At 49.2% G+C, this 27,549-nt stretch overlaps 1 protein-coding gene across 1 annotated transcript in view; it reads left to right on the top strand.

Moving 5' to 3' along the window:
* Window positions 1-27,549, top strand: part of LRFN2 (leucine rich repeat and fibronectin type III domain containing 2) — a 173,837-nt gene that overhangs the window by 129,148 nt on the left and 17,140 nt on the right. Inside the window, exon 2 of the mRNA XM_082731128.1 lies at window positions 3,867-5,291. Coding sequence (XP_082587254.1) covers window positions 3,892-5,291 — 1,400 coding nt within the window. The 5' untranslated portion in view covers window positions 3,867-3,891. The remainder of the gene's footprint in view (window positions 1-3,866; window positions 5,292-27,549) is intronic.

Here is a 27,549-nt window from a genome sequence, read left to right as displayed (position 1 = left end):
CCGCGCAGGGTGCGCACCCTGGAGTGTCCCAGGCTTCCCTGCTTGCTGTCGCTGCTGCCCTCGAGCAGAGGGCGGGTGACTGGACGGAGGACCAGCCCCAGAGGATACTGTAGGATGAGGCAGTCTGCCCACCGTGCGCTGATGCAGCCCAGACGGCTAGCATTCCCAGCGGGAGGGGCCGGGGGAGGATCTGGAGGGACAAACCACAGAGAGCTCGCTCAGGCCACAAGCACATTTGGCCTTGGGCTCCTAGGAACTTGATAAGCCCTCCCATTTCCTTGCGCAGCATGATGTGAAAATGCTGGATGTGCGTCTTGGCCTTTGGTCACTTCAGTGTTTAGGCGAGAGTTGTAAGGAGGATGACTTTCTCTCCGGGCCCTAGGCTTTCAGCATAGTACCCCCCACCCCCGACACATACGCACCACACACACATATGCACACGCACAGCTGCCTCCCACTTAACTAGGGAGGGACATCCCTTGATCCCCAGTAGGCAGAGGGAACACCGTTCACTTCTACTTAAGAAGATGCAGTAGCCAGAGGAACAGGGACTCCCTGACTGTAGGACCAGAGTGAGTCATGCTGGGAAGGGCAGCTGATGCTTGACAGAAGATGCTTCTGAAGTTTTTTTGCTGTGACCACACCTCTCCATAAAGTGGTTTTCTCAGCTGATCAACCAAATGAACCCTGAACAGGGTTAATACAGGCCTCAGAAACTCAGTGACAATGCCAGAAACTCCCTTGGCTCAGTTACTACTTCATTTTCATTTAATTGATATTTACTGGGCACTTGCTAGAAGTTGGGTGTGGTGCTAGGCCCTGGGGATACAGTGAGGGGCAGACAAGGTAGCTAAGTTCTCTGCCTTTTGGCGTTTACAGTCTAGGAAGGCAGATAGATACAAAAGGAAGGCATTATAATTAAAAGCACAGTGAGCACTCTGTAGGACAAGTATAGAATAAGGGACAAAACAGCAGCAGAGCTGAATTTGGTCCAGGTTGTGCGGAGGCTTCCTGGAGTAGGTGATGTGGAAGCCATCAAGATGTGGAGGGAGAAGAGGAACTTGGCCAGGCAGGAGTGGAGGGAGGGAGTGAGGCCAGCAAGAGACCAGAGTGTGTTGGCAGTCTTGGAGGAAGATTGAGCATTGCGTTTATAAGTGAGAGATGCTGAGCCTCGCTGGGAAGTGAAAAGCAACGGAACGGAGAGTGGTAAGAGATAAATAAACCTGAGTAATGGCATGGCCAGCACCTTGCAAAAATGTGCCCTTATGCTAAAAAAAAAAAAAAATAAGAAGAGGGTCAATGCAGATGGAGAAGATTCCTGTTTGTTTTGCCAGGGTCCCAGCTAAGTAAGGACCTGAAAGACCTGAGCGCCTTTGAGCACAGAGACAGTGGCAGGCAGAAAGCTTCCACATGTGGACACCTCTGGGTTGGGTATTCCTGGTAGGACCTAGGTCAGGGTGGCCAGGACCCCTCCGGGCTGTGAGAACAAGGATTGGCAGGGTGGGTTGTGGCTCAGAAGAGCCCAGAGCATTACTGTGTAGAATTAGGCACATTGGCAAGGGCTTTTAATGACGGTGATTGTAATGAAGATAAAGAGGGGGAAAAAAATCCACCACAACAGAGGTTAGTAAACTTTTTCCAGAAAGGGCAAGACAGTAAATACTTTTGGCTTTGGCAGTCACATGACAGTCACATCTGCTGTAACTACTCCCTTTTGCCACTATAGCGCGCACACACACACAAACACACACATACATGCCATATCTGTAGACAATATGCAAATAAATGAGCACGGCCGTGTTCTAATAAAACTTTATTTCCAAAAACAGGTGGCAGGCTAGACTTGGCCATCCACTGTAATTAGTCACCACCTGCTCCAACAGTGCTGTCCAATAGGATACCCGATGGCCACATATGACCAAGGAGCATTTGAAATGTGCTCTCAGTATTAAAGACATACCCAATTTTGAAGACTTAGTATGAGTAAAAGAATGTTAAATATCTCATTGATAATTGTATGTATTGCTTACATGTGAAAGCAATATTTTGAATATAGTGGTTTGAATAAAATACATTAAAATTTATTTCACTTCTTTCCCTTTTTATATGCCCATGAGAAAATTTTAAGTTACATTTAATGGCTAGTAATCATCTTTCTATCGGACAGGGCTGATCAGAAACAACGCTTTATCCAGATGCAATACAGATTTAGTCTCTGACAGTAAGGGGTCTTAGGTGGGGGATTTACCCTGAAAGATGCAATAATGCAATTCGTATCTTCACCATAAAGTCGTATCTGATTGGAATAAGTTTTTAAATTTGCTTTATATCCTTTTAAATCTGCCAGGTGTTTTTTTCTGCACTTGTGCTTCTCAAACTGGGAGCTCCGGAGCCCTACTTCCTCCAGATATTAACAATGGCTGCTTCTAAAAAGGAATATCTTTAGCTTAAAAGGAGGGAAGCAATGCAGAATTAAACACTAATCCATTTTCTTTACTGCGGCAGAATTCCTCAACCCTTCTGTACTTGCTAATGCATACAGAGCTTTTGCAACAGCAAGAAAAAGCAGGCAGCGCGTCCCCGACTCCGTGGCCTCAGAAGGCCTTCCTCGGAAGCACGTTGTTCTGAGAGAAGCCACCCAACCGGTGTGCAGGATTCTCAAACGTCCAACCCCATTGATGTTTTTAGCACCACATAAATAGAACTAAGTTAGTACAACATGGAATAGTGAGAAAACTGTAAGATTCGGAGGCACAAAGACCTGAGCCAGAGTCCATTCCTCCCTTCCCTAGATATCCATTCATGCAAAAGCACCAACTAGGTGCAAGCCAGAGCCTTGTGCCCTGAGTATGTGGTGGTGAATAAAAACAAGTCCCCTCATCCTGGGGCTTTGTTGCCAGTATAGAAGACAAGCAATACACAAGATGAAACAAATATACAGTAAGGTAGATCACGATGAGTTCCCAGAAGTGAACACAAAGCAGGAAAGAGGGACTTGCACCATTGGGGTGGGGCCTCGGGGAGAAGGTGACTTTTGAGTGAACACTGGAAGGAGACGGTTCAGGGTGGACGAGTCTTCATCTATATACACAGATAAGCCCTTCCTTGTGAAAGCCGTTCCCAAAGCCCAAATGAGATGATGTGCATGGAGGTCTGGGCAGAGGACCCGGCACATACAGGGTGCTCAGAAGAAGTTCATGCCTTTGCTTCCAGCCTCACCCCCTTCTCCACTTCCCTGAACTCCCAAAGCTTTATCCACCATGTAGATTCTCTATGCGGAAACTTACCTACTTCCCCAATAACGCTGGCATCTCCCGGGGGGCCAGCTCTCTCCTTGTCCATGTCCTTGTTCCTTATGAATGTTGGTCCAGTTTGACTTCAGGCCAAGTCAAAGTGCTTCAAAATACATTCAGAACACACTTTTCGAATCTGATGATTATCAGACGAACCACTGGTATGGAACCATCCCTCCATTCGTTCAACACATTTATGGAGCACCTACTGTGTTCTGGGCACTGTGCTAGATGTGTGGGATATAGCAATTAACAAAACAGACAAAAGAACCTTCCATTGTAGAGCTGACATTCCAGTGGGGGAGATAGGAAATATTCCATAAACATAGTTAATAAGCAAATTACATAGTCTGTTAGAAGGTGATAAGAGCTAAGACAAAAAAAAAAGAAAAAGAAAAAGAAAAAGAAATAGAACTATATTAGTGGGATCGATTGACAGAAGAGATAAGACCTTACAGGAGCATAGGCCCTTCTCTGCTCTTCCAAAAGGCAGGGGTTAGGGTGACAGGTGAAGCCCTGGTAGGGCATTAGAAAGTTGCCTCTTAACCCTGACCCTGTGTCCCTCCCTTCCAGGCACCGCAGCCTGAGTGACCAGACCATGGAGACCCTGCTTGGTGGCCTGCTAGCGTTTGGCATGGCGTTTGCCGTGGTCGACGCCTGCCCCAAGTACTGCGTCTGCCAGAACCTGTCTGAGTCACTGGGGACCCTCTGTCCTTCCAAGGGGCTGCTCTTCGTGCCTCCTGACATTGACCGGCGGACAGTGGAGCTGCGTCTGGGTGGCAACTTCATCATCCACATCGGCCGCCAGGACTTCGCCAACATGACGGGGCTGGTGGACCTGACCCTGTCAAGGAACACCATCAGCCACATCCAGCCCTTCTCCTTCCTGGACCTCGAGAGCCTCCGTTCTCTGCACCTTGACAGCAACCGGCTGCCCAGCCTTGGGGAGGACACCCTGCGGGGCCTGGTCAACCTGCAGCACCTCATTGTGAACAACAACCAGCTGGGTGGCATTGCCGACGAGGCCTTTGAGGACTTCCTGCTCACACTGGAAGACCTGGACCTCTCCTACAACAACCTCCATGGCCTGCCCTGGGGCTCCGTGCGGCGCATGGTCAACCTCCACCAGCTGAGCCTGGACCACAACCTGCTGGACCACATCGCCGAGGGCACCTTTGCCGACCTGCAGAAGCTGGCTCGCCTCGACCTCACCTCCAACCGGCTGCAGAAGCTGCCCCCAGACCCCATCTTTGCCCGCTCCCAGGCCTCCGCCTTGACCGCCACGCCCTTTGCTCCACCCTTGTCCTTCAGTTTTGGGGGGAACCCGCTGCACTGCAATTGCGAGCTGCTCTGGCTGCGAAGGCTGGAACGGGACGATGACCTGGAGACCTGCGGCTCCCCAGGGGGCCTCAAGGGCCGCTACTTCTGGCATGTGCGTGAGGAGGAGTTTGTGTGCGAGCCACCTCTCATCACCCAGCACACACACAAGCTGCTGGTTCTGGAGGGTCAAGCGGCCACACTCAAGTGCAAGGCCATTGGGGACCCCAGCCCCCTCATCCACTGGGTTGCCCCCGATGACCGCCTGGTGGGGAACTCCTCAAGGACCGCTGTATATGACAACGGCACCCTGGACATCTTTATCACCACGTCTCAGGACAGCGGCGCCTTCACCTGCATCGCAGCCAACGCTGCCGGGGAGGCCACAGCCATGGTAGAGGTCTCCATCGTCCAGCTGCCACACCTCAGCAACAGCACCAGCCGTACCGCTCCCCCTAAGTCCCGCCTCTCGGACATCACGGGCTCCAGCAAGACCAGCCGGGGAGGTGGAGGCAGTGGGGGCGGGGAGCCTCCCAAAAGCCCCCCGGAACGTGCTGTGCTTGTGTCCGATGTGACGACCACCTCGGCCCTGGTCAAGTGGTCAGTCAGCAAGTCAGCGCCCCGCGTGAAGATGTACCAGCTCCAGTACAATTGCTCTGACGATGAGGTACTGATCTACAGGTGAGCCGGGGTGGCAGCGGGGCAGGGAACTGTATGGCTGGGGAAGGAGGAGGCACTAGGGAGGGTTTTGAACTTTTCCCACCCATGCCCCTTCTTCCAGAGGTGCCTGGGGGAGTCGTAGGGTGAGCTGTGCCCACGGTGCAGGTAAGAGGACATGGAAAGCACATCGACTCAAGTGTAGGAAGAAAGGAACTCCCGTGGGTAGCCCCAACAGATGTGTATATAGGAGGACCAAGCCCCCCAGGGCGTGGCTCTGGCAGGTGGGCATGTGGCTATGAGCCTGCGAAGAGTGGATCTGGCCTTCACCTGGACATGCATGTAGCCATGCTTCAAGCTTAAGGTCAGGAAGAGTAGAATTCGGATTACAGCCCCGCCACTTGATAGTCATTTAATTCTCCCGTAAAATGGAGACAATGTGTACCTTAGTCTGGACACTTGATTGCAGGTCATGGAACCCAATCCAAACTGACTGAAGAAAGAGAAAGGGAAAAGGGAGAGGTAGGGTGTTGGCTCATGTAGTATTAAAGTCAGGAAGCTGCTCCAAGCTCAGCCAGATCAAAGGCCTTCCCACAACATCCTGTGTTTTTAGACTTTCTTACCTTCCCTAAGCTCTACTTCCTTCTGGTTGGCCTCACCACCCCCCGCCCCCAACACACACACAGTCTCTTCCATCTGAGCAGCCCTCGAGGGAGGAGAGCATCCTTTTGTTCCACTCCCAGCTGGTGCCACAGGAGCCTGGATGAGCTCTGATTGGCAAAAGCAAGTCACAGAAGCCTGGATATTACAGGTGGGGTCATCCTGTCCAACCCCCCCAACCCCGTGCTGGCATCTCTGGGCACCAGTCTTCTTTATCTGAAAACAGAGATAATGGATGTTGACCTTGTAAATTTATGGTGAGGACCAAGGGATCATTTCCTGGGCCTGGTAGAGAGGGAGGTTAAGACTAAAAAGCGGCCCCAGAATCACCTACGTAGTTCAGAGGGAGCAGCTCCCAGAGTGATAGCTCCAGGCCCCAGGGTCCAGGCTCCCACCACCGATGAGTTCCTATCTCAGCCAGCTTCAGTTTGCGGTAAACATGAAGCACATGGCCAAGAATCTCACTGCTCAAGAAATGCCTGGTTTCTTTGGAAATCCTCTGTTTTCTTTTATGCTTTTATTTTATTTATTTTATTTTATTTTTTCAGAGGGAGAGAGAGAGTACTGGAGAGTAAGTTGGGTCCAGAGAGAGGGAGAGAGAGAATCTTAGGCCAGCTCCATGCGGGGTCTGATGCAGGGTTTGAGCTAATGATCCTGAGATCATGACCTGAGCTGAAATCCAGAGTCAGACGCTTAGCCGATTGAGCACCCAAGTGCCCCTTTTTTATGCACTCAAAATGATTATTCTGAGAAGTGATCCCATAGGCTTCATAGACACACAAAGGGTCCCTGGTGCAGGAGCGGTCAAGAGCATTGAGAGTTCTTCTGGCTCTGATTTCAGCTGATGAGTCTCTGGATGGAAATGTGTGAGGGAGAAGAGCTTATAAGGAAGGCATTCATTCCACAAATGGAGTCCCTGAGACTGGGGTGCATCATGGAAACCGGTGGAAACCAGGGCACTTTCCTGGTCTGGCATACGTTTGGTTTGTCTGGAGAGCAGCTTCGCCTCTCCAAATGTACAGAAAGCAGCATTAAAACCTAAATTAAATGTTTGCACACACACACATATAAAGAGATCTATAGATATATCATTAAGCCTAAATATACATGTATGTATTTTTCTAATTATAAAAGTAATAGTCACTGTAGAAAATTTGGAAAGTAAAGAAAATGACAAAGAGAGGGGCATCTAGGTGGCTCAGTTTGTTAAGTGTCCAGCTTTTGGTATTGGCTCAGGTCATGATTTCAGGGTCGTGAGATTGAGCCCTGTGTCCAGCTTTGTGCTCAGAGCAGAGTCTACTTGGGATTCTCTCTACTTCTCCCTCTGCCTTGGCCAACAAATAAATAAATCTTAAAAAAAAAAAAAAAAAAAAAAAAAAAAAGGAAAGAAAATGACAAAGAGAGAAATAAGAATTATCTGTAACCCCACCAAAGTTTATCAGAGGCATTTGGCTTCTCAGTTTTATTTCAATTCAGAACAATATTTATGGTCAGTCTAGTTTGTATTTCTTAATTCTTTGCACATTATAGCTTGCTTAGTTCCCATGGTAGTAAAATGTTTTTCACTTCTCTGCACCACAATTTCTGTACCAATCTTCTACTGTTGAACATTTAGGTTGTTTCTCATTTTGAACATTGGAAGTAACGCCTCAATGGATCATTGTACCTAAATATATCTGTGCAAGTTCAGTGATTTCCTTAGCTTATTTTTCTAAGGGTTGAATTACTGGTTTAATGAGTAAATTATAATCTTTATACATTGCATGTAAATATTTACTGACCCCCCCCCCCCACACTGGTGGAAGGCGACAGCGCCCATTTCGACCACACCTTTCCCAATGACTGAATATATAATCAAGTTCATCTCTGCCAATTTTATAGGTGAGAAATGGAACTTGTTTTAATTTGTATTTCTCTGATAACTTGTGAGGTTGACCTTTGGGAAATAAGTATATTTCTTCAATTGTGAATTTATTATATGGTCTTGACTTTGATAAAAAGTGTAAAAGTGAAATGCTACCTGTTCTGAGGCTCGCACAGGCAAAGGGCGGAGGGAAGACAGTGCAGTGGGTGATGGGGGAAGCAGGGCTGTTGGTGTTCAGATAGCAGCATGCCTAAATGGTGCCCCTCCCTGGGGGCCCCAGAAACCCAGCCTGGGGCATAGGAGGGGCTGGAGTTTGGCTCCTGATGTCTCTCAAGACAGAATTCCAGCGACTTACATTCGGTGGTTCAGAACCTGGAGACACTAGGTTCATGAAAGTAAATGAAATGAGAGCATCAGAAACCTTGGAATTAAAAAAAATAATAATAATTCAAAAACAAAACCAAAAGCAAACCCTGCTGACTTCCTCTGAGGGCCGTCACAGGGACAGTAGGAGACAGAGCTCAGAAGCTCAATATTGTGAGTGCGCAGCTCCTGTTGGAGGTACACCCATCATTATCATTATTATTAGTAAAAGTAATAGTGATGGTGAGAGGAAGACCATTATCTTGCCTGCCGAGCTTGGGGGAGGAAACGGAAGAGGAGGGTTAAATACACAATTCAGTCTGAGTTCCAAAATCTTAGAGAAAACGTTCAGAGTGAGACTAGGCAGATGACAGGAACGGCGATGGCGGGTCACCGTCTTTGCCGGCTTACTGCGTCTGACCCGTCGCTCAAGCGCAGAGTCTGAAGTAGAAATGGCCCAGAGAACCAGAAAGCTCTCCCCCAGAAAGAAGCAGGCGGGATATGAACCCAGGCCTTCTGGAGTCCGCGCCTAGACTCAGCTCTGTGGTGGAGCCGCCCAGCGCCCCGACAGCGACTCTGGCTCTAGAGATACAGGCCACCGAAAGAGGCAACGGAACTTGTAGAAAATGAACTGGGGCTGCACAGTGGCTTCGGACATGCGCAGAGTTGAGCCTGAAAGTGTACACAAGAAGGGAAGAAAGGCCCAGAGCGGAAGAGGAGGAGGCGTGTGCGCTGTGCGGAGTGAGCCAAAGGCAGCCCAACGGGGCTTTTTAATCCGTGTTGGTAGCAAAAAGGAAAAATGACAACAGCCTGCTGGATGGGAAGGAGTTCGCAGTGAGACTAGACGGGAGCCAACAGGCCCGCCTGGCCATTTCGGATGGGCCCCCGCCCTCGGGGCTGGGAGCGCAGGGACAGCAGGGAGGGCGCGTATTTGCGCTAAGAGCTTCCTCGAGCTGGGCACTATTATAGCAAGGGCTTTATGCGGACCAACTCATTTAGTGTTTACTATGCCCGAGAAGGGAGAGCTATGATTATTCCACTTTCCATTTAAGAAGCTTGTCCAGGGTGTGTTACAGGGGCAAGGAGCGGAGACAGAGTTAGGATCCAAGCAATCCAGGAAGGGCAAGACCTATACTACTGAGAAGGAATAGAAGAATGTGGGTGGGTCCTGGTCCCCAGGCCCCCAGGGTCCAGTCCCAGAGTAAAGGAAGGGGTAGATGAGGTTCCCGAGCTGTGGGCGTGGTCCTGAGGCAGCACGGACAGAAAGAGAAGCGCCTCAGATGGGAAAAGGGCGGATATTCTGCTTTTCCAAGAATAGACTGAGTAAAGCATAGGATGCTAGGCTGGGCATGGAGTCCCTGCCAAATTCTAGAAAGGATTTCACAACAGATGGTGGTAAGCCCTCAGAAAAGAATGCTGATTGCCAGGGCCCAGCATGGGTTCACAAGGAGAAAATCATGCCCCATTGCTGATCTGTCTTCAGGAGACACTGTGGACACCGCGGCTCAGACAGGCATGCTTCCCCATCATTCTTGAGGGCAGCACCTCTCTGTGGGCATCCTCCTCCTACAGCGATTCTCCACTGGATCTCACCCCCATGGGTCCCCATGGGGAAGAGGATCTGAATCTTGGGGGATGCTAAGTACCCTTGGAAAATGTCCTAGGAGTTTCCACTGGCTGTGACTCACTACCATAAACAGAGCTTATTACAATTTTACAGGACATTTGACAAAATCTCACTTTGTGTTTGGGACAAAATGGAGAAATGCGTGCTGGTGAAATGCACTTGAAACTGGTCATGGAACCAGACTGATAGACTGATGTGAACGCACAAGGAAGCCTCTGCCTTGTGCTTCCTCTGCTTCTGTCCCCGTTTCTGTGCTGCTCGATTCATTTTCCTATTGTCGTGGATAATGACACAGAAAATGTGTATTCCCTCCCTCTGGTTCAAGGACTCAATTGAACAAGCACAAGGTGGGGGAAATCCGGCTTGACTGGAGTTTTGTGTGGCCTAGGCTCTGAGTTTTCATTGATCTCAAGGCCATTACACCTACGAAGTGATGGAACTGCTGAGACTCCGATGGTTTTTGGTTGTGTTAACAGGAGGAAAATGCTCAGCTCGTGTGAGATTCTGATTCTAACCACTGAATCATTCAAGCCAGCTGGAGCAGAGCCATGGAATGTTTGATACAGGACGGCGTGGTCTTAAGAGTCATTTTACTAACTGCAGTGTGTCCAGAGATCAACTGATGAGAATGGGATTCTGGAAGCTCATGGGAGATGGAGGAAGGTTACCTTGGAGATGAGGTGACTCAGAAAAGAAGACCTACCTCCCTTAACTTATTCAAAAAGTTTAGGAGCAGAAGAGCGGAAAACACATGAACACATGCACATATGAAAGTGGGCATCAGCTCATTACAAGGGAAAGGTCCAATAGCAACAGCCTTACATACCTCTGTCATTATTCTCCATGTGGCCGTGAAATTTGGTTTTGTATCTTTCTTTCTCTCCAGCATGTGCTTTCCATGAGTACTCATCTTTGTACTCCCAGCTCCTAGTAAGTCCTGGCCCACCACAGCTACTGGGTCAATGCTCGATGTACTTAACAGAATGGAAATGAGCATCAGGGCTGCCCAACAGCAGAATAAGTAAGAGCTTCCACAAAGTAGTGAGTTGCTCATGCCGGAAAGGTTGAAGCAGAACTTGGTTGAACAGGGATACTGAGGGGGCAGCCTGACTTTAGGCAGATATGGAAACATTTGGCTTACATGATCCCAGCCCTGATGGTCTCTTATTCTGTGCAAGACCTTTATAATCTCATGATTGAGGCAATACAGTTATTACTCTTGCTAAATCCACCTGCTTTTACCAGCTGGGTCTGATAATCTAACATCTTACCTCCCAGAGTTAGGGTGCCCTCTGTCATAGAGGTTTGAGCTCCAGGGCCCTAAGGTCACAGACAGGGACTTTGGAAGGGGCTCAGATTGTCCAACCAGAACAGGACATGAATCATCAAGAGGTCATCATTGATCTACATCTGGGGCCATGGGAGCTGTGAGCAGTTTCTGAAAACATCAGGTTCTATTTCACATACCAGGAAGGGGAAAGCAGCCATAGGTAACCCCAAATCATGGATAACTCAGGATTTGAATTTGACTGTGAAATAGGGTCTTGCTCTTTTATGAGGTAATTAGCTCCTAATTATCTAATGGTACTTGCTGACCTCCAAGGCATTTGTCCTCCCTGCTTACACATGGCTGAGCCCTGCAGTGGCCTGGCATGTTTCCCACGTGACTGGTGAGGGCCAACTCTCCCATCTCTCTGCCCCAGAGCCTGTCCTTTCAGTAAGTGGCCGGCATTAATGAGGACAGTGTCAGAGCAAGGAGGGGTCACAAGGGGAAGAGGGAGGGTGGGAGAAGAGGAGTCAGAAAACGGGGGGCCTCCCTTCCGCCTGGAGAAGACAGCAACCCGTCCCGGCTCAGGCTCATCCCTGGTGTGACATGGAAAGTTAAGTGACCTGCATGTCATTATCAGCCCAAGTGACATTCACAAACACTTGTCTCCAAGAGTCATCAAGAACATCTGTCACCAGGCATGATGTTGGAACCGTCCCCAGGAGGGCTAGGGGAACAGTAAGCGTGCTTCTAAAGCACAGTGTGGAATTAGCCAGGATGCAGTCTTGCCTTTCCCTTGCTTATTATGCTGTGGTCGTCCATAAGTAGGGCAAGTGATGGATTATGAAGAGACACACTGAAGTTGGGGGATGATAGCAGCCATTCTATGTCCCACTCCTGCTCTGTCTGTAGGCCCCCCTTTCCATGTTGTCTTCTTCATGAATGTCAGATATCACAGCATCCCCCATCCTGGGGAGACTGGACGACCCCACTGAATTTTGAAGTGCTAAGGAGGGGGCACCTTCGGCTGTTGCTCTGCCTTCCATCTCAGGAAAGGATAAGAGGGACAGTTTGGTCAGGTCCTGCCCCATCAGGATCTTATCAGTCAACACTTAAGTGGAGATCTATCTCTTGTCATGAAAAGACAGCCATCTCCACCATGGAATGGAGGGGAATTTACTAATGAACCTGAGACTTCATGGATATGGAGAGAAATTGGTAGGGACAATTGTTTCCTAGAGGGAGAGGGAGCCTAGGTACAGGACCCACTGTCCTGGGGACGCTTCCCCAGACACTCCGTCTTCTACTGAAAGTGTTGATTGAGCTCCCACAGGTAAAGGAAGAAAAAGATGTGAAGGAGGAAACGGGTGGATGGGTCAAGGGAAGTTTCCCCAGCAGCTTGCTGGTTAGAGCCAAAATCAAAATCAGCCTGCCTTGGATTTTATATGTTTCTAAATTTCTTTCACACTATTAAATTACTGAAACCTGACATCCACAAGGGAGGGATGGACAGGACAAATATAAGGCTCATTTTATAGACGATGAAACTAATTATCCCACGAATTGAGTAGATTTCCCAGGATTCCCAAAAATACAGAGGTCTCCTATGTTCAGTGCCAGGTACCATGCTGTGGCGCACATCTCACTAACGGCCCATGGACTTTTGGCTAAGGCTATAGACTTGGGACAAGGAGCACCAACTGTAACTTCTCCTTCTGAGAAGGGTGGGGTAAATCACTGGGAGTCTGCTGGATTGTTTCTCGCAGCTTTAGTTGTTTCCTGCATTTCTAGGGCCTAGCAGTGTTGAGGGAGAGTGGAACAAGAGGGCCAGTGAGAACCTTGGATCCCACTCAGAAATAGCCTCCTGGGACCAGCTAGCCAAAAATCAAGGCAAGATGAGGATTTCTGTGTGGTACCAGGTAAGCCATTGTGAAATAACTTAGTTGTTAGAGGCATCCCAGAGGAAAACAAGTCTGGAGTAAGAAGTCCAGAGTGGCAATTAGGATGAACAGAAAACTCAATGACTTAATCTCATTAGTGTTTATACATCTCTCATGTGAAAGAAGTACATTGGAAGAGAGTTTAGGTCTGGTTTTCTGGACAGCATAGCCACCAGGGGCCTAGCTCCTTCAAACTTGCTACCCAGCCATCCTCAGCACAGTTTCTGTCCTTAAGGTCACCTGATGGTGCAAAATGGCTGCTGAAGCTCTAGCTATCACATCTCCCATCTATACACAACAGGAAAGATGAAAAGTAGAGACCAACAGGGCAAAAGGAAGTTCCCAGAAGCCCCGGCCAATAATATCTGCGCACATCTCACTGACCATACCTTTCTCTAAGGGAGGCTGGGAAATGTTTATTTGTTTGTTTTTTAAAGCTAGGCACAATGTACACGCATTAATATAGAAAAGATAGGGAAGAAGCTAGCACTTCCAGAACCTCAGTTTACACTCCACCTCTACCATGTGCTAGTCCAGGGACCATGAGCAACTCATTTCATTGCTCTTGGTCTCCATGCTCTCCTCTGTAAATGGGAGCAGAGATTCCTCTCTGCATATTTCCTGGGATTGTGGTGCAGACTAAATGAAGTCATGTATTTGAAAACACATCTTTCATAGTCAAGTGTGCGATGCTGAACACATATAAGTACTTACTGTTACTAGGAGCCTGCCTGCTTTCCCGTCTTGCCCCTCTTCTTCAAACTGCCTCTTATGGCTCCAGTCTTTAAAGCCATATTCCAAGAGAGCTATAAACTTGGAAAATGATCTAATAGGGTTTTAAGAGATCAAGGCACAAGATGCAAACCCTTTCAGAAATTTTTATAGTTCAATTGGGAAGACCCAAAAGAATGAATCTCTAATGGTGGAATTTCAAATCTCCCAATACACTTCTGCATAGGGAAGACGTTTTTCAGGGGTGCCTTCCAAGAGCATTTCAAATCATATCACTACCTTTCTCATCCTTCCTTTCCTTCTCTGCACAAGAAGATGACACTGCTCAAATTCAAAAACCTCCAGGGCATCTGCTCAGAGGTGACTAATTTCTCTACTTGTCATTCCCTCTTCATTTTCAAAAAGCTTTGGCTGGAGACATCTCCGAAGATAGAAATAATTAGCAGGAGTAAAGGGATTATAGTGTATATCTGGTCTGCCTTGCTTCTGAAATGTGACTTTTCCCCCTGTTGGTAAGGAAGAACTGAGAACCAGCCCCTTGTTAATTTTATTATACCTTTGGTTAGTCCGTGGGTGGAAGTGGGGATATCATTTATTTCACACCAGGAAAACACTAAAGAAGGTTCCCAGAGGGAGGGCCTCAGCTGGGAGGAATGCGTGGTGCTGGGGTCAGTGCAGGTGGGGACGGTCATCATAATGCCATCAAACCCTTATCTGACAACTTGCCCAGGTCTGTTCACAGCAGCCACCTCCTTTCAAGAAGCACCAGGGGTGCGGAAGGTGTGACACCCAGGCACCCTGACCCCAAGCCCCAGTTTTCCACCTCCCCAGTGCTCCCCGATCCTGGCTGCACGCTGAAATCTTTTGGGGAGTTGTATCTTCCCTCGGAGGGATTCTGAGTCAGCTTGGGGTGGCGCCCAAGCGTCAGTGTTTTTAAAGCTCCCCCAGTGACTCTGACGTGCATTCAGCATCATGCCACATGCCAGTGAAATCAGATGTGTGGGTGGCCCTAGTGGGCCGAGCCGCTGTGCATCCCACGGCGCAGGAGGAGCGCGGGCTGGTCTCTGAACTTCCGGTACAGGGAGAAGCCAGACCTGCTCATCTCACCTCTTGGAGACTTTGCTTCCACCTTAACATTGAAATAAAAATCCCTTAGAATGGGGTTATCTCCCAAAAGATAAAGTACGCACAGGCAAGTAAAGCACCTTGCACACTGCAGGTGCTGGAGTCATTTGTTCTTGCCCCTTGTTTGAGCCTGAGTGATGAATAGAAGGACGGACTCAGGGACCCCAGACATGGGCTCTTATCTTTCCTGCTCTGAGCCTCAGGCTTCCTCTCTACAGAATGGGGATAGTAAGGGTCCTACCTAACTTACTAGGTGGCAGTGAAATGGAAGGAGATATCAGTGTGACAAAGAGCATCTTCACAGAACGCCAAGTGCTTCTAGTGGCAGAGATCGGACTATAGTGAATCCATCAAATTTAGAGGGTTGTTTTTTGTTCTGTTTTTCTGTCATGTAGCAGAATCCCAGCTGGAGGTAGTTCAAGGCTGGTACGGGAGTTCCATGGCCTTCAAGGACTGAGGCTCCTTCTGAAGGTCAATGGCAAAATCCTTACCACATGGCTCATGTCTTCTGTTCTCACTGACGCTTCTGCCTGGGGACTCTCCAGCAGCACAGGTGGACGTGTAGGGAACCTGCCATCCCTAGGAGCCTCACCAAGCCTCCGAAACTGGGAGTTGGAGGATTCATACGCCAGTTTCCTCTTCCTTGGATGATGGGGGAGGAGGATAACTGAGGCTTGTTCTGTGCGGCCTCCAAGAGGGCCCAAGTGGGATTGAGCCCCTATTGCCCATAGTGGAACCCTACTTAGTGGGCCCCCTGTAAGGACATCCTTCCCGGTCTCCCGACTGGACAGTTCTGGGCCCACCTCCCAGATAAACTACTGGTATTAGAATCCTTGTCTCTTGGTCTGCTTCTGGAGAAATGGAACATCATTCGGCACCACCTCCTGGATGGGTTACCCCCCAGAAGTCCCACCCCATGACTCTGCCAGAGGCTGACAAAGGTAGTCGTCTGTTAGGCATATCACTGCCCCAAATAAAACCAGGGCTCTGCGGGGAAGCTGGGAGGGGGCAAGGAAGACGGGGAGGCACACAGCTACTGCAGAGTTGTATGGAGGAAAGCTTTGGTGTCATTAACTCTTCTTGGCACCTGCCCACACAATCCCAGAAACCAGTAGCCAACATGGAGCTGAGGCCAGCCTGGGAAAGATGATCCAGGCTGTTTTTCTGCCTCTCTCTGAGTGCTCTTTTCTCATCTCTGGAGACAGTGAGACAGAGAAAAGCAAAGAGGGATGTCTTAGTTCTTGCCAATTAGGGCTATGGTCTGCCATGTGCATGTGTGACGGAAGTGGGAACCCCATGGGGGACAGAAGGGTTCAGGACATGAAGTCAAATTAATGCCCATCATCTTCTAAGTCGCTGAGGTGGTGGGGGCAGAGAGGGAGCGGGCAGAATCACACAAACCACAAACTGCAGTGTGCCAGCCCAGGGTGAAGGCAGGGCCACGGAGAAGTGCAATATGGATGAACAGCTCATTAACTATTTACAAAGGGGAGCTATTTCTAGCTGGGGTGGGCTCCAAAGATGGGCTCCGACTCAGTCTGTGGCTGTGGGGCTGAGGCTATGGGTGGAAGTCCTGATCCAGATGTGGGAACTGACGTGTATTGCGTGGTAAAAGAGATAAGTGTCTGGAAATTAAACATCATGGGGAGCTCTGAAACACTTAACCTTGTAACATGGTAATTAGTTAGTGATGGTACTAAGTTTAGGGGCCTTTCTGTGTGGTAATTAGCCACCTAAAAGGTTAAACTCTAAATGAATTGCTTGGTGAGCTTTATCTACTTGAGCTTTTTCATGAGCTAACTGAAGTGAATTCACAGGCCTGGGTATGGCGGGGTGGGGGTGGTGTTCTAGGAGGTGGGGCTTCTGGAAATGGGTGGAGTGGAGTGCAAGGCATGTCCTGGGGAATAGGTAGGATTTGGAGGGAAGAGGGGAAGGTGTAGCTGCTTTAGGTGGAATCAGTAAAGACAGAGGCAGAGGCAAGATTGCTCAGTCCTGGTCAAGGACTTATAAGGGCTGCTGGTGTATTAATCAGCTGCTGCCACAGTAACGCTGTGTGACAAGCAACCTCAAAATCTAGGCGGCTTACAACCACTAACATTCCATTTTCTTATTTGTGAGTCTGCAGGTTTGCTGGGGTTCAACTGGCTTTGGGTAGCCTGGGCTGGGCTGGACTGGGCAGGGCTGGGCAGGACAGAGTGGGCTGGGCTGTGGTTTAGGTCCTCCCTACATATCTCATTCTGGAGCCCAGCTAGGGGCGATGGCTATTCAGAGTGTGTTCTTCTCACACTCTGGGAGAGCAAGCCCAACAAAAGAACCAAATGCCAAGCTTATGGTGGCATCACATGTACTTAAATCCCATTGGCCAAAGCAAGTTAGATGGCCAAGCCCAAAGTCAGAGGGCAAGACATGTACTTCACCCACCATCAGGCCATGGCAAGGCTGTGAAGGTATTTTCTTTTGGGAAAGTGAAGAAACAGGACCAACAACTCAATCTGGCACACAGAGCCTACCTAAAAGAGGAACTGTCTCTAGGGCAGGTTCTCAAACTTAAGCATGAATCCGAGTCATCTGGCACACTTGTTAGCACAGGGATGCCGGACACTACTGAGTTTCTGACTCAGTTGGTCTGGAGTAGAGTCTGATAATCCGCTGTTATAATACATTCTCCCGGGGATGCTGATACTATCACTTTGGGGACAACATTTCAAGACGGTCTGGTCTAGGAAAATAATAGGTTTGTTTAAAGAGGATGGGAGGGGTCATCCTGTTGGTGTCCTTGAACGTCACACAAAAGAGCTGTATTTACTGAATCCTTACTACCTTCAGTTACCTCCAGTTAACTATTATAAAAGCATTCTGTGTGTTCTTTTCATTGGCATATGAACCCTGGAGGTATGACATTGCCATTTGACAGACAAGGACTATAGAGCCATAGCAGGTGATGTGACTTATGAGGCCCCCCAGTTTGGAGGGGGTGGAGCTGGAGCTTGTAAGCCAGTGCTCTGTTCTGTCCTGAAAGTCAGGCTTCCTCCTTTTGACAGTGGGGAACCAGGTCAAGTTCCCTGGGAAGGAATGACCTGTGGTAGAGAAAGTTCTGGATTTGGAACTGGATGGTCTAGGCACAAACCATGCTTTGACTTGCAGTAACTAGATTTTGGTGTAGCTAGATCTGTTCTGGAGTAAACTATCAAGAACCTAGGGTTAGAACAAAGTAGGCAAATTCCTTACATTCTTATGAAAGAGATGGAGAAAAAAATTAACATGTGCATTTGGAAGAAAAATAATTAGTATAAAGGGACACAGAATGAGGGGTTACTGCTTTATATGGGTAGTCAGGGATGATCCCACTAAGGAGTGACATTGGAAAAGAAACCTGAATGGAATGAGAAAAAGAGCTCAGCCAGGGGAAATAGCATGTGCAAAGGCCCTGGGAGTCTTGTTAGAGAAGCAGAAAGGACTCCAGGGTATCTGGAGGAAGAGTGACAGTAAATGAGATTTTAAGACTGGAGAAGGCTGGATCATGTAGGGCCCCCTAGGCCATGGTGAGGCCTTGGATTTTATGTTGAAAGAGATGGGAGCCACTGGTGGGGAGGTCGGGGGGTGAATATAGAAGAGTGGCATCATGTGATTAAGAAAGAAGATTCTGGCTGCTAGGTGAAGAATAGACCTCAAGGGGGCAGGGGAGGAAGCAGGAAGATCAGTTACAAGATGGTCTCAGGGATCTTAGCTATGTCTGAAGACTCCCCCTGCTCCTTAAGGTTCACATCCATAAAATGGGTGTCCTCAGTGTCCTTCGATGGGGAAAGGAGATCAGGGTGTGGGCAAGTGAGTGAGTAGAAATACTCTGGTAGGGAACAAAGCAGCCCTCTGTCATGGTTCTTCTGGCAGAATTCATGAGCTTGCCTCTACTGGGCTGGGGAGGCTCGCGGAGGCCCAGCAGCAGCCTGGAGAGGAGAGGAGTCCCCATCTGCCCCCACCACCCGCAGAGCAGACATCTCCAGCATCACTGTCCCAGCTCCGTCAGCGTCCCCCACCCTCTCCACCCCCAGCCCTCTCACTCTGATAGGGAGTAATTATTTATGTTCTTGTTTAATTAGCTCATTAGGCATGTGCTGCAGTATTTCTGATAATAAATCTCCTCCTCTAGTGGCTCTTCAGCGTGTTTTTGCTGGAGCCAGGCCGCAGTGATGGAGGCGGCTGTTGCAGATGTGAGGCTAGCTGGTGGTTGGGGCTCGGTGACCTGGGTTCTGTCCCCTGCGGGGCGTGTGGCCAGGTGGGGAGGCTGCGGAGGCCCTGGGCAAGGAGACAGGATCTTGGAAGCTGAGGCGGTGGCAGCAGCCGGCACCGAACGCCAGAGAGATATTTTTACCACCCGTCAAAATGCCACCGTGTGTGAGCCGGTGCCAAGGGCTGCTTCCCAAGGCTGCTTTGCGCTCCTCCCCCAGCCTTTGATTGTCGCTCAAAAGAAGGTCTGAGTGAAACAGCGAGACTTTGAAAATTCCCGGGTCGGCTAGGCTTGTGCCCAGCAGTCCTTTCCCTCTGGCAGGGGCTGGAAGAAAGCTGCTCTACTCTAACAAAAGTGAGTGGGTGGGAGCTGCCAGGAAAGCATGGGTGCCAAGATTTAGACCCAAACCACCGTCCCCCCACACACACATTCTGTCTAAGATGGGCCTACGAGTAGGACCCCACCCAAAAATATTTCCTTCAAAGGGCCTGAAATTCCACCATTAGAAATGCACTTCTTTGCACTTATCATAGGCATAACCTAGGTGATGCTGCAGTGGTTTCCTCCAGGACTGGTCAACAGAGGATATGGACCAGAGGCGGGGTCACAGTGGAGGTCCCAGCAGCAGGAGGTGGGAGGGGATCAGGGAGAGGTCACAAAGTGACCTCAAAGCCCAGTTCCCCTGCATGGACATATTGCCAAGGACTTGAGAGAGCTCAGGGAGAAGGAGGGAAAGCCAAGGTCTTGGGACTCGTCCAGCTATATATTTGGCACAACTCTCTTGGATTCTGTTCTTCTGTCTTTAAATGGGCCTAGTTCTTGCTGCTTGCACAGTCTGAAGAAGGTCCAGAGTTAGAAAGGGACAGTTCAAGGTCATCCAGGCCAGCTCTCTCCTTTCTTTGTGAATCTTTATGATGCCCACTACTTCTCCCATCTATCACCCCACCTCCCCTCCCCTCCACACCCTTAGGATGTTAACTGGCCCCATTTGGGAATAGCTTGCATATACAAGAAACTACCCTGTCCACCCCCCCTCCCCCGCAAGAGCCCCAACTACCATTGGATGCTCTAGCTGAGAAGATTTTCCTTATTACAAGCCCCCAACTCCATCTGCCTTTACTTCCTGCCCTTCCATTCTGCCTTCATCCTCATCAGAAGTAAAATGTATTCTGATTTCAAAATAGGTCCATTTAATGTTTGCAGATAATTCTCATGGCTTGCCGAATGCTTCTTTTTTTTTTTTTCGGCTTCAATATCCTCCTTCCCTGCCTTCTTCCATTCTTGCCTCTCACCTTTAGTCATTAAAGCAGTCTTTATTTTATGCAGCTAATGTCAAGTCTGGGCCATCACAGAGGAAATGGCCGCTTATCAGGACACACCTGCCCTCCTGCAGCTCTCATTTCCCATGGAGGTGGACCTAAAGGACTCGGTACTTACGGAATACCTGACTCAGTTACTATGGCTAATATAAGTGCCGTGCAAGCAACAGGCAGGTCCTGGAAAGGTCAGGGAGGTCTTTCTGGAGGAGGTGACCCAGAAGGTCAAATAAGAGCTCGGTCAGTGAAGAGACACAGGAGGCATTTCAGGTACAGGATGGTGGTCTGGTTGTCTCTGGAGCAGGAAGGGAGCGGCGGGAACATTCTCTGGTAGTGCCTCCAGCTGTGCCCTCCCTCTGCACAGGTGGGGTCCAGTGGGCAGTATGCTGGATGTCGTCTGGCCATCCCCAAGTGGACTGCAGCACCCCTCCTGGGCTGGAGGTACCCCTCATCTGGAGTACAATCAGCCCTTTCTTCTCCTGTGGTCCCAGGCCCACCCAGGCTGGTTGCTCCCAAGAAAGCTGTCCTTCTCACTTTGTTCTGAGGCCATCACATACCCCCCATGCTCTTCCCAGGACAGAATGACACAGGGTTGCCCAGCGGCTCTGTAGGCATGCCTTACCTACCTGGCACAACTAACCATTCTGGGGTCCAGGGCCTTTAACTCAAACCTCCTTGCTGATCTCTAATCTGCCATAAAATAGTTGGGTTGTGTTTTTTTGTTTTTGTTTTTGTTTTTTTTTTAATGTACCTGTCTCCTATGTTTTCATGTGGCAAGTCATCTTACATCTTTGGTTAGAAGTAAGTGGATTATAAATCACAAAACCAACTGATGGAAATTAGGTCAAAAGTGCCAAGTAAATGCAGATTTTGTTTCTTCTCCAGTAATGATGATGATAATAAGAACCAACCTTTTGGAGAAATTATGACGTGCCAGATTCTATTCTAGTGGTTTCCATTTATTAGCTTATTCAGTTCTTCCAACATCTCAATGACGAAGGTTCTGTTATTATCTTGCTTTTACGAATGAGAAAACTGAGGCTCAAAGAGGTTAAGTAGCTTCTCTGGGGTTTTCTGCCAGGGCTTTGAACAATCTGTGGCTGGTACAGTGAGTGGAGCATGTGATTCTTGATCTCCGTGTCATGAGTTCAAGCCTGAGGTTGGGCGTAGAGCTTAGAGAAAAAAGGAAAGAAAATAGAGACAAGTGACCCCATTTCCCTTCTAGATCATCCCCTACCCAGCCACCTAATCTTTTCACAAACCCAGAACCGTCAGCCTGCTGTCACTCAGAACCACCATGAGGAGAAAGGGGAAATGTGAACACATCCCTCCCACCCCCACGAAAGGAATGAAACAAGGGGAAACAGGTGGGTGTTATAGGGAGGGGTCTCAGCCAGAGTGGAAGAACATCTGGGAAGTGCTGGTAATGTCTAACAACAACAACAAAGAAAAACCTTTGCTTCTTTGAAAGCAGAAGGAGGGCCTGGCTGCATAAAGGGCCTGGAAGGTTCCATGGGAGGCCAGCAAGCTGATGCATGCGTTTCGACCCTTCTGCACACTGAGGAAAGTAATGGTCGGGCCCTGGGGCATTCTCATTTATAACTTGCCATTTGAACCATGGATTTTTGGCCTCCCCATCACTGCCTCCTCCAAGGACCGAAATGAAACATGGGTCATGGGTTCAACCCTAGTGATGGGGTGTACTCGAGAGAGAGAGAGAAGATTTATGGCTTGGTCTCTGCCCTTAATGAGTCATCATCCCCCAGAGTCACTGTGGCCACTGCCTTGCTGGCCGGGTGAAGCCCAGAACCAGTGCTGAGGGGCAGGAGGTTGTGTAGGGCTGGAGGATGGTGCCATGAATCTCTGACAGCCACGGGGCTCTCTGGCTTGTGGACGTCTGGCACAGGGAGCCTCCGATGGATCACAGCCGGGCTGTTGACCTTGAGTCTTAAGCAAAGTGAGGGGAAAAGGTCATATTTATTCCATCAGAGCCACAGGAGCTATAAAATATTGGAGTGTGGCTAAAGAAAGTGGTGAATCACTCATCACTCTTGGGAACTTGGCTGATCTGTCTTCTGGCCCCATCACCCACTGGGCAAGCTGAGGATCAGAGTGCTCAGAGATGGCGGACTCCAGGGGACCCCAAATGGTGCTCTCCCTGGAACAGAGAAGTGCCAAGAATCGCTGAGATTCATAGGTTCCTGGAACATAAGATGTCCCTCATTGCAAATGTGACCTTTTCAAGGAAGTTTTCCTGGCCCCTCCCACTTATTGCTGAGCCTGACTTCCCTCTACCAACACTTTTACCTCCTTTTAACCTGCTACACTTTTCCTTTTTTTCCCACAGCATGTTCCATTTTATGACATATTCACTCATTTACCAATTATGTTTATTCTTTACTTTCTGCCTGCCCCCTGCCCTCAATGCTGAGAATGTCAACTCCACAAGGCAGGGGCTTGTGTGTAGTGCTCACTACCAGAGCCCCAGTGCCTGGGGATATGCACAGGCCTATAACAGGTGCTCTGGGAACATTTCTTGGATGAATGGACCAGCCTGGAAAGACCTCACAATTGATCTAATCCCAACCCTTCCCTGTGCCCAAGAAGAGCAGAGATCCAGACAGGAGGCACGGGACTTGTCCAGGGTCCTAAAGCCTGTTAGGAGTCTCCGGGCTGGGAGACGAACCCATGCATCCAACTCCTGGGCCAGAGCTGGGGTTCTAGTGGTGTGATTGGCAACCACAGCCATCGAGGATGTGTGGATGTGCTTGCTGGTCACATTCTGCTAACTACCTATAGGATCTGCTAACAGATTTGCTAACCACCTATAGGATCTGCTAACAGATCTGCTAACGACCTATAGGATTTGGAGCTGGCAGCCTGCAGTAGTCAGGCTGGGGCTTCCTGGCTTCCTGTCTTGATTAAACAAAACAAAAAACAAAAAACAAAAAAAGTAACGAACAGACTGATAACTAACTCCCTAAGCCAAAGGGGGTAAAATAATATGGGTTCTGGGACTGTGGGAGGTCAGGGAATTTTTACAAGATGGGTGGGAGGGCTGTGAGCCCCTCCCCCTCTGCCAGGCCCTTCACAGGGATCACTCATCTCCTTCCGACTCCTGGCTGTGATGGAGCATAATAATAATAGCCAACATTTATTGAACTATGTGCCAAGCCCTGTTCTCAGTGCTTTTAGGTATTCATTCATTTAATCTTCCCGACAACTCTATGAAGTGGAGAGCTTCTATTATCGTCCCCATGTTACAAATGAGAAACCGGAGGCAAATATGCCAGCATATAAATGCTTCCATTCTGGGTGCTTGGGATGCATCGGTGAATAAAACAACGAAGGATCCTCATCCTCATGGGGGAAGCAGGCAACAAGCACAATAAATGGGTAAATTATCTGGGTGTGGGGAGGCAGTGAGTGCAATGCAGGGGAGAGCGGAGCAGGGTAAGAGGTTAGGGCGGTGAGGAGGTGCAGGCTTACACAGGGCGGCCAACATGGACCTCCCAGAGAAGGTGAAGCCTGGTTGAGTCTTGAAGGAGGCGAGCCAAGCTGAGGTCTGCAGGAAGGACATTCCTGGCAGAGGGAACAGCCAGGGCCAGGCCCTAGGACCTGAGCAGGTCTGAGGAACAGTGAGGGGCCTGGATGACTATAGTGGAAGAGCGAGAGGCAGAGTCTAGGAGATGGGGAAGGGGGGAGAGGGGCCAGATCCTGGGAACCTTGTAGCGCCCACTCAGGGACATCTTAAATGCTCTGACTCGTTCAAATGCTCACATGAGCTCACAGCCTCAAACCCACAACCTCCTCTCTGCTCACACTCCCAGGATGCGTCTCTATCACCCGATAGACCCACTCTCATGCACATACTGGCCAGGGACACACACACACACACACCAGCCAGTGGACACACACTCAATATGCTCACACTGGCCAATGAACGTACACACTGTGGAGGAAAGCAGGCCAATTCCAGGGGCTTCAGACCCATATACCCCAATTGCAGTGCTGGAGAGACGCCCAGAAAATTATAGACCCAAGTCTGTGATGTACTCACATAGGATTCACTCACATGATTACTCTCATGTAAGAAGATCACAGACCCACATGGCCATCCTCCAGGGACACCAAAGTGCATTTAGTGGCTCTCTTCGGTGCTCATTGTCCCCATAGGCTCTGCTGCCCAGGCCTGGGGAGGGCTCGGGAGGGAGAGGATGGTAATCCTGCTGCTTTAAGCTATTCTCAAGTAGAAGCAGGATGGGGCACCTCCAGACCAGGCCAGCCTCACCTGAGAGCTCCCAGACAATGAATAAGTCCCATAGGAAGGTTCATCTTCTCAACACTGAGTCCCTGACCCCCCAGACGACCTACCAGTGCCCCCAGACAGCTCACCTTCTGTTCTGCAAGACATCCTCCCGGGGGATGGACAGGTGGGATGGTGTTAGTGTTCTGTCTGAAAAAGAGAATAGTGCTGGGGCACCTGGGTGGCTCAGTTGGTTAAGCCTCTGCCTTCGGCTCAGGTCATGATCCCAGGGTCCTGGGATCGAGCCCCACATCGGGCTCTCTGCGCTGCAGGGAGCCTGCTTCCTCCTCCTCTCTCTGCCTACTTGTGATCTCTGTCAGATAAATAAAGAAAAAATCTTAAAAAAAAAAAGAGAGAGAGAGAGAGAATAGTGCTGATGAAGATCAGTAGCCAGACAGACACACAGAGATAGACGGAGAGATAGAGATGACAGACTTTATAAAGCAGGTAAGCATTCAGCACATTCATTCATGACCTATTGAGTATATACTGTATGCCAGTATTTTTGCATACATTATTTCTAATCCTCCTATGACCTTGTAATTTAGATTTGCAAACAGCTTTTACAAACAAGAAGAATGAAGTTGTGGGAAGTTAAGCAAAGGGTAAAGATGAGGCAGCCAGTAAGTTGTGAGTCAAGATTTGAGCTCACAGCTCGGGTCACTCGGGTGCCAGATCCTATCCACTGTCAGGACTGGGAATCTGGCCCTTTGCTGGCTGTTCCCACCTGCTCTCCTTCTGCCTCCCCCTGGCTCCTGTCACCCCTCTTCTGGTGATGTTCTTATAGAATTCTAGAATGTCAGAATCGGATGTTGAAGCACATAGAAGAGAAGTAACCTGCCCAAGTCCACACAGATAACTCTGACAAAGCCAGAGTTAGACCCTAGTCCATCCAGCCTGAACCTGAGGGTAATTAATGGGTGGGGACAGCTCTGTTCCTCCATCCACCCTCCCACATGGCTGAGCACAGCAGCCTCCCCACTGTGGGGAGGTCTCCCTCTAGAGGTCGTTCTCTCCTACCCCTGACTGATTCCTTCCCAGCCAGCCTGCTTGTGAGAGGTAGAGATGTTCTGGGAAGGATCAGCAGGAACGCAGCCCAGAGAAGGGCTCAGCAGGCTCCTCCAGCCCATCGCGTGGAAAGGGGGTCTCTCTGCTAGGGGAGAAGCAGCAGAGTGATGCTGCCACCTGGCCAGCCGGATGTCCAGCAGGCTACTCAGACATGGGGGCCTGCCTCCAGCCATGCAGCTTGGAGAAACCCTCAAGTTCACCCTGGGCAGTTTCTCCATCTCTGGTTCATGCACGGGTGCTGAACAGTCCCTCACATTTGTGATACTTACGTGCTGCATCCCAGGAGACTCCCATCTTCCTAGGTTTGCCCAAGAGTCCTGTGGGGCAGGTAGCAGGATCAGCACTCTGTGGGACAAACAACAAAGCTGAGATTTAGAAGAGTGAGAGCTCCTTGTTGGGGATTGCTCGGCTAGCCGAGGGCGGTGGGCAGGAATGGACCCTGATCTTCAGACACCGAACCCTGGTATCATCACGGCTGCTTCAGACTGCACCTACGCGTTCTAAGCACGGAATCCAGTACTCAGCAAATACCATATTTAATGTTCACGGTGATACCAGATGATCAATATTAGGAACCCATTTTGCAGGCAAGAACACTGAGTAAGGCTCAGAGCTGTGATGTGAAGTGACCTACCTGCATTACGGTCAATGAATTTTTTTCTCGCAGCACAAATTCCACCTCGGGATTGAGCCAATTCCCTTTCTCATCTGACGGAGAAAGGGGATTGTAACAAGGGAGGGAAAGGCAGGATCCCCAAACTCAGCCATGAAATGACTGAACACTTCATTTCACCTTGATTTCTTCCATCAAGAGTCAGCGCTGACGTCCCCAACATCGTCAAAACACAACCTCGTGTTTCCTGTTCAGGCCTCCTGCCAAGGGTTTCACATACTTTACCTCATTTCCTCCTGATGGTGTTCCTACAAAGCAGGTACTAGCATCGCTATTCAATTCAGGCCGAGAGGGTGATGTAATCCGCCTGGAGTCTCAGTGAACCCGTGGCAGGGCGGGGAATTTAATCCAGGCCCTGCGGACACCACAGCAGACACCATGAATCACCATGTGGTTTTCTTCCCCAACCTCTTTGCACCATTCGATTTATGCCATGTTCTGTTCTGGAGCTGCCCAGTTCTTTTTTTTTTTTTTTTTTTTTTTTTAAATTTCTTTTCAGCATAACAGTATTCATTGTTTTTGCACCACACCCAGTGCTCCATGCAATCCGTGCCCTCTCTAATACCCACCACCTGGTTCCCCCAACCTCCCACCCCCCCGCCCCTTCAAAACACTCAGGTTGTTTTTCAGAGTCCATAGTCTCTCATGGTTCACCTCCCCTTCCAATTTCCCTCAACTCCCTTCTCCTCTCCATCTCCCCTTGTCCTCCATGCTATTTGTTATGCTCCACAAATAAATGAAACCATATGATAATTGACTCTCTCTGCTTGACTTATTTCACTCAGCATAATCTCTTCCAGTCCTGTCCATGTTGCTACAAAAGTTGGGTATTCGTCTTTCTGATGGAGGCATAATACTCCCTCATGTATATGGACCACATCATTCGTCTGTTGAAGGGCATCTTGGTTCTTTCCATAGTTTGGCAACCGTGGCCATTGCTTCTATAAACACTGGGATACAGATGGATAGGAAACAAGTGTTGGAGAGGATGTGGAGAAAGGGGAACCCTCTTCCACTGTTGGTGGGAATGCAAGTTGGTGCAGCCACTTTGGAAAACAGTGTGGAGATTCCTCAAGAAATTAAAAATAGAGCTTCCCTATGATCCTGCAATTGCAC

This window comes from Mustela nivalis (genome assembly GCF_964662115.1).
Source record: "Mustela nivalis genome assembly, chromosome: 5".
NCBI lineage: Eukaryota > Metazoa > Chordata > Mammalia > Carnivora > Mustelidae > Mustela > Mustela nivalis.
Note: the sequence above shows the minus strand (reverse complement) of the source record. Positions and strands in the feature narration are given on the sequence as shown.